Genomic DNA, 13,666 nt, shown 5'->3' on the forward strand with positions numbered 1-13,666 from the left:
GTCATTGCTGTTGACTCTCACGCGCTCCTCTTTTAGCGATATGGATATCGCGGTATATGCAATCTACAGCATTTTTCACTCCATTTTCCTAAAAAAAGCACATTGAGTTTCATGTTAAAGACTTTCAATAGTCAATGATTTCACTACTTTACCTGTCGAATCGTTGCTCCCAGAGCTGTAGCCTTGGCGATAATCACAGAGTTTTGCGTGATTTCGACCAATGCCTCTGCCAATTTATCAGTTGTCAGTTTAGAAATACAAACGCCCACGTTGAGTTCCTCAAGACGTTGGCCCCAAAAGCGCTGATCACCAAAAAACGGTTTGATCACTGTCGGCAAGCCTGCACGTAGGCCAGCAGCCGTAGTACCAGCACCGCCATGATGCACAACGCCCTGGATTTGTGGGAATAGCCAGTCGTGTGGGATCGAGTCCAAATTAAAAATATGCTCTTGACCGTGAAGGATGTCTGTCGCATTCTCGTTTTCTTTATCGACTTGACGTTCTTCCTGTTGACTATTGCTGTCAACACTGCGCGATGACCAGCCTTTGCACACAATGGCCCGCACGTTGGCCAGTTTGACTGCTTCCACAATCACGCTACTCATGCCTTTCGGGTCTGGCACAATGATGGATCCAAAGCCAATGTATACGATAGGTCGCGGATCGTCAGCTTGTTGGTGCAGAAATTTCAAGAGGTCCTCACTCGGTTTCCAAGAGGAATCCGGGTTATCCAAGAACCAGTAGCCGGTACAGTGCACATAGTCTGGCCAATCTTTTGGAGGTGGAAGTACAGACGAACTAAAAGAGTAAATGTATGGTACGTTCCATAGCTCGAGCTTTTCTCGTGTAGTAGGGGCCAAGTTGAGAACTTTTCGTCGGAATCGATTGATTGCTTTTGAGGTGCCTGTCCACAAAGCAATGTCGATCATAATATAGGTCATATCATTATAGAGGAGTCGTCCAGAGGTATAGTTTTGCATCGCAAATGGATGTGGGAATCTTGTAGTGCGTGTCCAGGGGAATGGCATCGAACGGAAATAGGGTATCTCTGCAGCATTATATCAACTGATGAGTATATATCAAAAGAAAAACAGGATCTCCGTTGTCAACACAGAGAAAAAACATATATGCGCTGTTATATTCACCTAATTTCTCAGCCATGTGTATTCCAACCATAGCGCTTGGGCTCTCAATAAGTAGATCCGTGCCTTGACATGCCTCCCAAGCCGTAGCTAGCAGTTTGTCAAACCAGGTATAGAACTAGAGCATATAGACAGATTTAGCCTGTTGCTTTCTTGCCGGACAAAAGAGAGCATACTCACGAATTTGGACGCATCTTTGACGAATGAGTATGAGAGGAATCCATTATCGATGCACAATTTCTATAGAATAGAAGGTGAATAATTATTTTTCAAGAAAGCAAATCCCTCAAAAAAACCTTGAATGATGCTACTTACCATCAGTTCTCCAGGATCCCCTCCTACTGAACGGAATTCAAGTCCATGATTTTCCACCCAAGGTTGATATTCACTGTGGGATGCAATTCGACAGCGATGACCTTCTCTTTGTAATTGTTTGCACAGTGCAATATAGGGTTGTACATCGCCTCTTGATCCAATAGTCAAGCATGTAATATGCATGTTCTTCTTTGGTGGTAACGGCTGATGGAACGATGATTCAAGTTTTGGAGAGCTCGCTAGCAACGGTGGTCCGTCTATTAACAAGAAATAAAACGATGAAGAATTTTTTTCCAATTGGCTTGCTGTGGTACTATCAATAACTCGGATACAAAGAAAGAACTTACTGTACTCCAAAGGTGGCATGACATGTTCTGTAGAGGTGGCCAAAATATCACTCATTCTAACCGAACGCGGGCGTCTGTCGCTGTGTGTGAAATTATACGCAATGTCGGCATCCGTCTTTGTATCATTTATCAAGATATACAACAGTGCATAGCAAGAGTCTCGGATATCCAATGACGAAAATTCAAGGAAAATCTGTGACATAATATGTACAGTATTTACAGATCTTTAGGTAAGAATTATTCTTCCAACAATAACAAAATTCAAACTAATATAAAGACAGATGGAGTGCTATGCACGCTCACTAACCTCCTCATGCATATCCTTGGCAACAACTCCAATACTATGAAGGAGGTAGTAGCCTCGACTTTTGAATCGTCGTACTGCTGTAATATCTGCAATGGGTATAACCAGCTATGTATTATCAAGTTCCATTGTGTGCGACATGATGATTAGTAAACAAAGTAACATGGAATAGAGACAAGAAAAAGAAGGTTTACTTTACCGACCTTTTGACGTCCTGCAAGCACCTTGGAATAAAAGCAGACATAGTTTGATGTAAAATACAACCGACCATAATATGGCAATGTTCTCCAAAGCGCAGAGCTGAATGCTATTCAATAATATACATTAAGAGTAAAAACATAAATGAAAAGAACCATGGGGGAAAACGAACAGCAAGAATGGAAATCCTCTTTCATACCTGCAACAACTTTTTCTGAATCACCCAACATTGGAAACGTTTCATGCAACTTGTGCTCTGCCAATCGTTTCTGGGATTCATCCATATCGGTCGTGGCAGTGTCTTGAAGACTACTGCTCTTTGGAGGCATGGACGTTTGTTGCAGCACATTTCGAAGCTGTGGAGCGATCCATGCTGACTGAAGTTGTGTTGTTGTTGTTGCCTGGTGCTGCAGCTTTTGAATGCTTGTTGCTGATGATAATAGAGCATGCAAGTCCGAATTGGATGGGGTCCGAATATGTTTTTTTAATCCACTACCAAAACTGCTAGATCGAATATGTCTTGTCTTGGTTGGAGAGAGTAGTAACTTACCATTACTACTACCACTGCTGCTGCTACTACCACTCCCACCGCTACTGCTACTTTCCACGCTATGATTGGTTTCACCGCTACTGCTAGTAGTAGATGAATGCTGTAATGAATATTTAGGGGATGAGGGACTTTGTGGTTGTGATTGTTGGTTTTGTTGTTGTGGTTCTTTATTGGGATGTGTTGCCGTAGCGGATCCTGTCGTCGTCGTCGTTGGGATGGGGGATGTTGTTAATCCTAGAGTACTGCGTGCAATTTGTTTGATGGATGCAGTTGATTTGCTCCGGAATCGTCCTTTTTTCTTGGGTGCAGCTTCAGTTTGTCCAGGATTTAATGTTGGTGGTACGTTGTTGGTGTTTCTAGTGGTAGTGCTGCCGCTTTTGCTTTCGGAAGGTGGCTCTATCACTTGTTGGGTTGATACGTTCGGCAATGTTAATTGTGGAACTTGCTGTAAAGGCGTTTCAGGCAATGGTGATGTTGGTGCAGACGAAAGCCATCCGAACGACCAAGAGTTGCGTTGTTTTTGCCGGACAGTGTCATCAGAATTCAATGCCAAAGTGCTGTATGGTGCCGGCGATACGGGCTCTTCATTATTACGAGGCTCATCCGTTCCAGAACTTAGTGTCGAGCGCCTACTGGAGGATGTCTCCTCGTTATTCTCTTGCTGTGCCGTTGATGCTGCTCCTGAGCTGTCTGTGTTCCGATGTTTAGCCTTGTTGTTGCCATTGCTTGTCCATAGTGATGTAGGGTTTGTGAGTGCACCAATGATCATGGCGGACATGCCGGAAGCGTTGCTAAATACATTGTCTAGGCTCGGAAAAGGAGATGATTCCGCACTGTTGTCCTCGCTGATATTCTGTTCAAAACGCACGCCTGGAGTTCGTGTCTGCGCTTGCCATAACTTTTCAATTTGTCGATACGCCTTATCTATGTCAGGAAAGAACGAGAAATAGTACTATGAAAGAAAAGCGCAGTTCTTGTTAGCATCCTCTCATACTCTTTCATCCAATCATCACGTTACATGTCAGCGCCTCATATAATACCTCGTCATCCAGATTATCCATGTCATTCTTGTGGCTCAATTTCACGCGAATGTATTCGGCAAATTTGAAGGCAAAGGTTCTGTTGATCTTGGCTATCCGAGCGAAAGGCAGCACAATGCGAACACTGTTACCAGAATTGCGCGCTATAAAGACCGCTCTTCGCAGTTCATCCATCCTATACAAGCAGAAGGTTTATCGCACGTGAGCAAACATGTACTCTATCATAACCTCACCCTCAATGCCCTTCCCATACTAACCACTCCTTCTTAGAAACATCGGAATCCGCAGCAAAAGCCCAATCTCGTCTTTCCCCCACAACACGGAAGCCAAACTTTCGAGTGGTCGAATCCTGGACGTCAATTGCTTGCTTCAGGTCGATGCTGTCGATAGGTTCATATTTATCTTCGGCCGAGTTATACCATGAAAGGACGTTATTTTTGAGTTGAAAGTAGCTTCGTTGAGATAATGGTGATTTGCGGTGCGATTTTCTGAACAGATAGCCAGTTTTCCGTAGGTCATCCTAAATTTTATGACAATAGCAAGACAAACGCATGAATTTATCCATCCCGAACGCCCAACGCAATCCAATTTTCTTTTGTTTAGCAATTGCATTTTTTCTTCATGTGGGTAACATGTGTGTATGAAGCCTTCTCTAGTATCCAACCGGAATACTAACCTTTTTTCCAGGTAATGCTGCATAGAAGCAAAGACCTTGATTCGTGATATACAACCATCCGGGCAGAGTCACTAATCTCAGCAAATAGCATGGATACTCTAGAAACAGAAACGGAGAAAATTTATCAGCAAAAAGGATTTTCGAGAAATATAAAAAGAAAGCTGTTGTTATGTATACCTGCAATAAGTCGTTCGGTTGATGTAAGGCCAAACAGCTGTTGGACCCTTTCGGTAGCATCGGCTTCTTGGTCAGAAGAGCAGTGCTCATAATCGTCTTGTTCGTCTTCTTCTAACTTATCTGACGTCGATGATACGGATTTTCTATTGTATAGTCGTGAGTGGGTGATTGCGTATGTTTGTAAGTGAATAAATAATAAGACAAGACAAATAGCTGACAGGGGGAGCCTCAAAGAAAAGCGAAAGAAAATAAAAGTGCGACGTACGGTTTTTGAAATGAATTCGCAGGTTCAACACATTCAATGGACATTTCTCGTTGTAAAGGAGGGAGTCCGGGCTGATTGAAAGGGTCTTGTGAACTCTCCGTGTTTATGTTTTGTTGGTTATTGTTGTTATTGCTGCTAGTATGCGTTACTCCTTGGCAGCAGTTGACCTGTGCCGTGCTTTCTGTTGCACCCCCTTGGCGGCAATGGTTGGCATCTTGGCACGCCAAGTTGTCGTCAGTAGTGGTCGTAGCGTCGCCATCTTGCACTTGCAGTAATTGAATACGTGTTTGCTTGACTTTCAGTTACTCGTAAAGTTATCATACTTACTAGTATGCGTATCCTTGACAGAATGGTCGTACATTGGACATTAGACAGAAATGTGTCAGTTGAGGGTCCCCAACTGTAATCGTTGCCCTCACTTACTTAACTCCCTTACTTGTCTGGGATTCAGAGAATGGCACGTGCGGGGATTTCGGTCCGGATACATGCCGAAACCACATGAGGCAATGTGGACGTTGAATATTTTTGTTCCACAGTATTCCGCAGACCTATATGATTTGAATTTCTCGGATGAATATTTTTTACATGCTTCACAACAGTCGCCTTATATACACCAAAGACTAAACATGCACCGAGTAAAGTTTGACTTTTCAATAGTATCAGCCTTTAATTAATTCATGTATACAGTTGTGCTATAACCTCACTCGCTTTCTATCAGCCCTAAGCTTTTTCAGCGCCCTTTTTAAGTTGAAATTAAAGGGGGAGGAGGAGGAGAAACCACTGTTGTATCGCGCCCGACACGGTCTCCCAGTAAAGCATGAAAGTACTTTACGCGCTATGTACAACTACCTGTTTTACACTCACTAATCAGCGCCAGCGCATACATAGTTTATCTTTGGTCACTCATTACCCGTGCAGACGTACATACTCATGTAGGAAACTAGTAAGTTTCTACAAGTTTCTACGATGATTTGAAACACCAGTTGCGTGCTATGATATAAGATAAACAAAGGAAAACGATATGGTTCGCGAATGTAAGCATGTTGAATAGTGATAAAATATTTATTTAGATTTAAGTGATTAATGTAAAAAGTATTCTGGCGACGAGGTATTAGAGGAATGAACAGGGGTGGGAAAGTAGCATACTAAAGAAACGGAAGACGTTTCCAGAAAGAGGAAAAACTATACATGATTTTTACAGAGGGGGATTGTACAAAATTGAAAGAAGTCGTAGTAGTGGCAGCATTTGTTTGAGAGCTTTGACTTGTCTTTTTACCAACCTTGGGCAAATGCAAGACCACCCATGGCAAGGGTGAGTGCATAGAAGATGGCGCTGTAACCAAGGCGGATAAAGCGATTTGCATAGATAAGTTCACTGAAGGCACAAACGACCGTAAAAGCGAAATAACTGTTGTGATGATGACAATAACAGAAGCAGTACATATAATCTTAGAAACAACTGTTTATAAACGAGGAAAACGTCATCCTGCCCAAAAAAAACGTGTATAATGATCCTTATTACTTACATCCAAGTAATAATCATCACTGCACGAGTCGAACCGTTGCCAAAGGTGTTAAGAACCAGCACGCACAATAAAAGAAAAGTGTTTTCTTGCAAGACACGGTAAAGATGGGCCACACGCGCAGCAAAGCCGTCAGGTGCGGACAAGTTGAGAGCAGACTTCTTTGCAGCCGTTTCCGGATCCTCGGAGGTAGCAGCGGTTTTCTCAGCATCTCCAACAACATGGCGCAGGAGGTAGACGGCACCCAAGAGAACAAATTGAGTGAAGAAGGCAATCCAGGTTAAGCGAACATTACCATCGGCAACGAAGAGAGAGAGGTCCTTGTCCATGATGATTAGGGTTGTTGTTTAGATTAAAAGAAGAGATAATAGAAGAGTGAGTGCTGTATGTTTGTGTTGGTACTGGTATTAGTATCTTTATAAACAGCTGAAATCGTGGAAAAGCTGACAGTTTTATATACCGTTTTGCTTAGTGGGTTTGTCTGAGCTGCTGCTGCGCTGCTGATGCTCACAAACATCATAACAGAACACGAAATCAACCGCCATGGCAAAATCTTGGTCCGGTCCTAGTCACAATCAGACGTCGATCCGTTTCTATGGGCCTCTGCAGAATTAAGCTTTTTTAATACTAGCAACACTTTTGTGTAAGGTTACATGAACTTCTCATGTGTTGACATTTTTCAAAGTAGCACTTGGTTATTAGTGCTTGCTATGTACTGCTAGTAGTAAAGTTTCATAAAGACAGACAGCACTATGCGCTGTCAAGCAATTCGTTTCAAAGGCAGTGAACAGTGTAAATTTTATTCTTACAAGAAGGATACAACATTGCTGCCGATTGTTATCCATTCTTCTTCAGGGTCTACGTTTTGTTGATGCGATATCGTACTCTTTGGCTATTCTTTTTCGTACCACCACAACTGAGTCGGATATACTATGCTGCATTTAACCGGAAGAAAATGTTTTACCGATACAAACAGGTGATTGTTTTCCTGGAAACCGACTGAAGCATGGTTGTTTCGCTCACCTTCTTTCTTCCAAATATCAGATGATCGATTTCGGGCACTGAATTCTTACTTCCGAGGAACAAAATGACGAGTAAGTAGCACAATTTTCCTGGTTAGGCGAGCGAAAGTTTCCAATCCTTACCCCTTCTACACTTTGTGTACTTTTACGAGCCTAATTGATGAGTACATATTGACATGGGCGGCTTGCAGGGGTCCGAGGTAAAAGGTACAGTTCCTAGGGTGATATACAATTGCTACACAGGAAAATACTCATAACAGAGACGTGGTACTATCATACTGTACTCAAGAAGTTCGATGTTTTAAAACTTATTGCCGGGCTGTCAAAATGTTTTAGAGCCAAATGTTGTCATGCGACCGAAATAACGTTATGTAAAGGGCCTTACAAACAGCGCTCGCGCAGCAATACTGCATCACTGTTACATGGCTAAATCATCAAAGAGATGACCCGTTGGTGCGCGCGGCATTATCAGTAGATTTCAAATGGTATGTTCACTTGACAGCCAATTGCATATCGGAGCGATGTTTACAATGATAAAAAAAATTATCGATGGCTTCTGGCCACTAGTGCCACTCTGTGAAGCTTAAAGGAACTCAATTCATCCGAGCCGTGGGTCACCAAAAAACCAGATTATTGGAAAACAAAATAAAAAAAAAAGTATTTCCACGCGTACTATGATTACGAAGGTCTTTGCAATTTACTACCGATACTACAACACGGGATCAGGGACCGCATCAACGAATAAAAAGTTTTTTCCTTCTTTATATTAGTCAAGTAAAACGTTGACGACGACGACCATTTCACAGCAGACAAGGGCTCTTTCACAGACCGGCATCATACACCGATGCGTGGCGTGGTAAAGCTGCGCAACACCTTTTGATACGCCATCACCTCAGTAATGTATGCACGCGCATCTCTTACTTTTTGGTCTCGAAACAGCTCAGCATCAAGCAACCGATTACTAGAGCTTTCTTTTTCCCACCCAATGTCAAAGGAGCAAATTTCAAGTGCACAGATGACGATCTTCCTTCGTGTTATGTGCTTGTAACGATATTCTCTAATAGTAGTGTAGATTATAGTGATGCCTACGCCCTTTCACTGTTTTTTTTGTCCGTCCCAACAACAGCAACTTGAGCGAGGTTGCTCCTTACAAGGGCATAATATGATCTAACTTTTTTTATAACAATTCATTGCTGCCCAATGCAATGAAAACAAGCCGTAACGAACTTTATGGCTGGGGAATAAAGAAAACCACAGTTAAACAGCTAAACTCATGAAATTCATACAGAGAGTTGCGCTTAAAGAAAAGAGATAGAGGATTCACTGCTTGATTTGGCTTCAAACTCTTTACATAATGTGTTCTTTTACATCATACATATAAAGCTTCCTTTGCAACACAACTTCTTTAATGTAAGCTAAATGGCAATGTCAAGTCGTGATATGCTACTCGCTTTCTTACTATGTACGAAAGATTCTACTTCTGTTGTTCGTCCCGAAGCATAAACACAACCTTTGTTGTGTATAGGAAGCTGTGAGTTTTTTCTCCGAATTATTGCTCTAGCAATGTGTATCCTTCTTTGGCATATTTGTCAAGGCCTTAATAAGTTGAGAAGCTCTAGTAGTGTTCTGTTTCTGCGAATTCAATATTACATACAGATCAATGCACCAATAAATACTACATCTATCGTTCATGATTACCAAAAGAGACTTCAAAATAGTACTGAGCCAAAATGAAAAGGAACAAATCCTTTTATTGTATACGGAACAAAATGACGTGGTCGATACAGTAAATGCTTGTCACAAGTGTGGGTTGATTCAGTCATGGTTGCCTTTTGCATATTACTTTTCAATAATTCGTTTGCATCTCTTTTTTTCTTTCTTTGAGAGTAAGGAAGACTGAACTAGCTTTTGCTCTCTATGTTGCTATTGCCAGGATGACTTTAGTTATATAATCTAGACATCCTGAATGCTGTTGTTTATTCGTTACCGCATCTGCAGGGTATTACAATGCTATCCAATCCATTGAGCGGAGTTGGGATCCAGGAAGCTTACTAGGGTGATGTTTATATCTTGGTTGACAGCACACAGTAGCACTCCAGCGTCTTGTATCAGGCTTGCCTTTTCTCTGGCGTTTTGAGCTTGCTATCGTATTGTTGCTCGTTTGGTAAGCATCAAGCTTAAGACACTGGGTTCATTTACTGAACAACTGCTCATGAGTTTGTTACATATAGAGTTTAAACAGACAAAGTACTGTAGTTAGAATTTGCCCAGAAAATATGAGGAACACTTTCCGGGAATCGCTATATTTCAAGATGTTCTTGATCCCGTATATATCCTAGCATGTGGAAGATGATAATGTTCCCGCTTACCATAAATATTGACCTTTGTCAGTAAACTTGACTCCAATAAGTCCTCTGCGTAGTATAACTCTCAAAGCGGTTCGAGTATAGTTGCAGCAGCACGTTGGCCAATGAAATCCAAATACCGGGCATTAAAAATCCACTGCCCGACATGAACAGGAACGCGCGTATGCGCATACATACAGCATACAGACTGCTTTTTTTTGGTCATAAAGGGAGAGGGGAGGAGGCGACGATGGTCTTTCTATTCAACAACGGAAGAAAGAATATTCTCACTTCATTTTTTTTTCTCTCTTCTGTCACAGAGACTATATCATATAGAGTGCGAGGTGATCCCTTTTGTGACGAAAAGAGGTACACAAGCATTTCTGATATATAAGGAAAGCATAGGGTAACCAAAAAAAATTAGTCTGTGCTTTCGCTCAGGTTTGAAGGGCACCAGACTCGCTGCCGACCAGATCCACATCGTGCTGCCTTTCCATCAATCCTGGATCTAGTAAGTGTATATGTAAACATTTCAAATCGATGCTTGACTATACAGATATCACAACAATCCAACCTGGAAAACTGATTAATTAAACATGCTGCCAATATTGTTTATCAGCTCATTATAAATAAAAGTACAAGCCAGACTGCAAATATCACCGCAATGGTACTCAATTATTAAAAATATGTTGTATGGCATACGAAGATCATCTGTCCGAGATAATCCTGAACACCCCACGACTTCAATCTTTTTACTAGATCCTTCAATGATACGAAAAGCATTGATGCCTGCATTGGTGAGACTATAGATCCGTGAAACACGCAATAGCACCGAGCTTTCGACTTGTTCAAAATGCTCAAGGACAGCACCAGTAACACCTTTCACGGCTGTCAGTTCCAGATTCAGTATTTTGGTTTCCTCAAGTCGTTGTGCCCACACAATCCATCCTGCCTCTGTGAGAAAGTCGTCGACACTATTACTGTACGGTGATGTGCGGGTTCAAGCTTAATCTCCTGACTAGTGGGTGCTGTGATGGTTCGCACAACTGCATTAGACCTTGGTTGTCGATGGGTATGTTCGTGAGACGCATTTTTTCAAGCTGTTGCAAACGTCGAAGCGGAGTAAGATCGCAAAGAGGATTCTCGCTGAACATGTGAAGGAAATTTCGCAAGGAAAGTATACGGAGCCGTTGCAGCGTACCGATGGTTGCGATAATGCTATTCAGATACTGCGTTATTCCAGCGCGATTTCCAACTTCCAAGATCTCATTTTGTTGCTGCATGAGCAAAATCTGGGACCAATCTTCGCTTGACATACCAGTGATGTCCGTCAACCCCAAACTTGTCAGCTGTGTGAATTGGTTGCGTGCCAAGACATCCCAGCAATGAATATCAGAAAGACCACAGGCGACTATACGTAAATGCTCTAGTATCGGCTGCGATTTTACTACTATCGGCATGATCCTCTCGTGTCCCTTGCCGTTGAATAGCAGTTCATAAGCCATACTGCCTTCCTCGCCATCATTCGATGCTTTCCTTTCAGTTACTTAATATAAGCACTCGTGCTTCTTGATAGTGAAATCCATCTGTCTGCTATGACTGGTTCGCTGCATTCCCACATAATGTAGCGTAATAGAGGGCACAGCTCATAAGCTGTATAGATGTTGGTTGGAGATACGTTGTTGAATCGTGAGTAAGGCGATAATATCAAGTACTTGATGTGGGAGCAACGCTGCAATAAGGGACGGATCCGGTATTTAAAACTGAGAACACCGTCCAGTCTTAAGAAGATAATGTTGTGTATCGGTGGCCTTTTGTGTCTGCTTCTGCCATCAACTTGTTCAAGAGTAGCGTCTGATAAGTTAGTGCGGCCATCAAACATCACTGAAAGATGCGTTAATGACGGCAAGAAGTCCAGTAGCATTGGCAGCGAGATATCGCAAGTGTGAAATGAAATCGTCAGAGCAGTTAGCGTATGCGAGAAATATCTGATGAATCCTGGCAGTAACGTGCTACTGTCGACAATAGGTTGTAATTGTTTGCTATGCACATGGTTGCTGATGTCTTATTTTTTTTTATTGGAAACAAAGAAAAAGCTTTAGTATATCTTTTGCGCATAAGCAGTAGTAAGTACTACCGAATACGCGATCCTCTTAACGCAAAAAAAAAGAGTATCGTTTTACTTCACCAAGGAAGCGAATGCTGTATCTTCGCCAAGCAAGTCGTTCCAGTACTTTATACGTGGCTTGAGATTTGATGTATACTGATTCGACTTGTTGTCCCAAACATTGAAGCATCGCGTCGCTCCTTTTGTTCCATGCATCAGGCGAGATTCCCACCAGTGTCCACAGGGCTGTCTGGTAAGTGGGGATCGCGTATAACCAGCGGCGACATACTTTCACACATTCGACACAGCCCGCTGTCCGATAAACGAGAAGATGTACTGAATGATTCGGGAGGCAAAATCGAGATCAAATCAGTCATATTACGTGTATGTGAAAGGGGACGCGCGAAAAGAAATTTGGCACGAGGCTTTTAATCGAACAAAGCCTGTATAACATAATCCGGACTCGTGAAATAATATGTCCGACAAAGGAAAAGCAAGTCGAACCAGGTAGCTCACCTGAATTTTATTTGGAAAAGGGGGACCCTGAAGATTGATCTATTGTAACCACCAGTAACTTCATTAAATCTATGCTATCATAGCGATACGCAGATACACATTAGAACAGGCTCTTTCTAAAACCATCGACTTCTCGATACGAAGGAAAAGGCTTCAATCAATACTCGGGTTTATTGTTTGCGAGCCGCAAAAGTCATATATAAGTAACGAATCGCTTGGCCTGGAAAACACAGCATCCCTGTGTGTGTGGGTGCGTGCATGTTTTGGTAGAGCAAATATATCATATCTTCAACAGGTCCCCCTGATATCTTTGGTGAGCGATCATCACTTTCAAATAGGTAACGCATACCTTGAAAATATGTAACGAAGTAAAGTTAAATAAGAAAAGGAAGAGAGAAGTGAAGGTGTAAGGGGAGGGAAAGAGCTGTTACAAGAATCACGCTTTAAAGGCAGGCACATCGGAAAGATTAGTGCAAGCTTTTCGATCCAGGTGAAACCCAAAATGATAAGAAAATTGTGTTGTGATAAGCTACGTGCAGGAAGAGTGAGAGAGACGAACAGCTGAAAAAAAAAACATTCCAATTTTTTACAGATCTGACAATTATACAGGTCTGCTGGCGTATGCTCTGGCGTTGCCTCTTATAAAATAACCGACCATATCCTCGATAACAATTTTTTTCTTGACAATTGCTTTGGCAATTTAGGCGAACACAGAAAGTGAAAAAGAGTGCCAAAGCATTGTGATCGTGTTACTTTCGGCTACGATACAGAGCCACTGTCACTGTTCCCCGCTTTGTTTAGCACGGAGCTGTGAATGGATGGAGGGGGGAGTAATTAGCTTTTTGTTCGCGAAAAAAGAAAAAGGAACTTGTCGTGCACATAAAAAAAAGGCGAGGCAAAAGCGGTAAAACGTTTATAAGAAGAGTGCGAAAAAGAAAAATATATTTTTATTTTGTTTATCATTTTCTTATTTGTGTGTAATAAATAATAAAAAAAAGTTCGTTTTAATTATCCCAACATATACCGTTGGCATCACATGCACCCGAAGGTTCACGATCGGCTGCCGGAGTATATGACCACATCCCACTGGTATATATTGCAAATTTTCTTTCAGGGCGGACCACTGAATCTGCCGATCA

General features: G+C 42.0%; 4 protein-coding genes across 4 annotated transcripts; all 4 read right to left on the minus strand.

Annotated features, from left to right (window-relative positions):
* Position 1: 1 nt before the first annotated feature.
* On the minus strand, positions 2-1,823 carry BDB00DRAFT_774535 (uncharacterized protein; the record flags this gene model as incomplete). The annotated part of the gene is made up of 5 exons (XM_053120167.1): positions 2-88; positions 153-1,048; positions 1,146-1,260; positions 1,323-1,382; positions 1,458-1,823. The coding sequence occupies 5 exons, from the start codon at positions 1,821-1,823 to the stop codon at positions 2-4; spliced, it is 1,524 nt and encodes a 507-aa protein (XP_052973662.1).
* A 48-nt stretch (positions 1,824-1,871) lies between these two features.
* Positions 1,872-5,671, minus strand: BDB00DRAFT_126344 (uncharacterized protein). The gene is made up of 10 exons (XM_053116170.1): positions 5,342-5,671; positions 5,015-5,279; positions 4,750-4,892; positions 4,573-4,670; positions 4,154-4,416; positions 3,897-4,071; positions 2,506-3,808; positions 2,308-2,415; positions 2,112-2,216; positions 1,872-1,997 (listed from the first exon to the last, which is right to left on the minus strand). Exons 1-9 carry the CDS (start codon positions 5,373-5,375, stop codon positions 2,146-2,148), a joined length of 2,460 nt encoding a protein of 819 aa, XP_052973663.1. The 5' UTR covers positions 5,376-5,671; the 3' UTR covers positions 1,872-1,997; positions 2,112-2,145.
* A 370-nt stretch (positions 5,672-6,041) lies between these two features.
* On the minus strand, positions 6,042-6,943 carry BDB00DRAFT_854226 (uncharacterized protein). The gene is made up of 2 exons (XM_053125674.1): positions 6,541-6,943; positions 6,042-6,422 (listed from the first exon to the last, which is right to left on the minus strand). Exons 1-2 carry the CDS (start codon positions 6,864-6,866, stop codon positions 6,287-6,289), a joined length of 462 nt encoding a protein of 153 aa, XP_052973664.1. The 5' UTR covers positions 6,867-6,943; the 3' UTR covers positions 6,042-6,286.
* A 3,398-nt stretch (positions 6,944-10,341) lies between these two features.
* BDB00DRAFT_878617 (uncharacterized protein) lies at positions 10,342-11,409 on the minus strand (the record flags this gene model as incomplete). The annotated part of the gene is made up of 3 exons (XM_053127757.1): positions 10,342-10,412; positions 10,607-10,858; positions 10,962-11,409. 3 exons carry the CDS (start codon positions 11,407-11,409, stop codon positions 10,342-10,344), a joined length of 771 nt encoding a protein of 256 aa, XP_052973665.1.
* Between the last annotated feature and the right edge of the window lie 2,257 nt (positions 11,410-13,666).

The sequence above is a fragment of the Zychaea mexicana genome (genome assembly GCF_025766255.1).
Source record: "Zychaea mexicana strain RSA 1403 chromosome Unknown BDB00scaffold_141, whole genome shotgun sequence".
Lineage (NCBI taxonomy): Eukaryota > Fungi > Mucoromycota > Mucoromycetes > Mucorales > Lichtheimiaceae > Zychaea > Zychaea mexicana.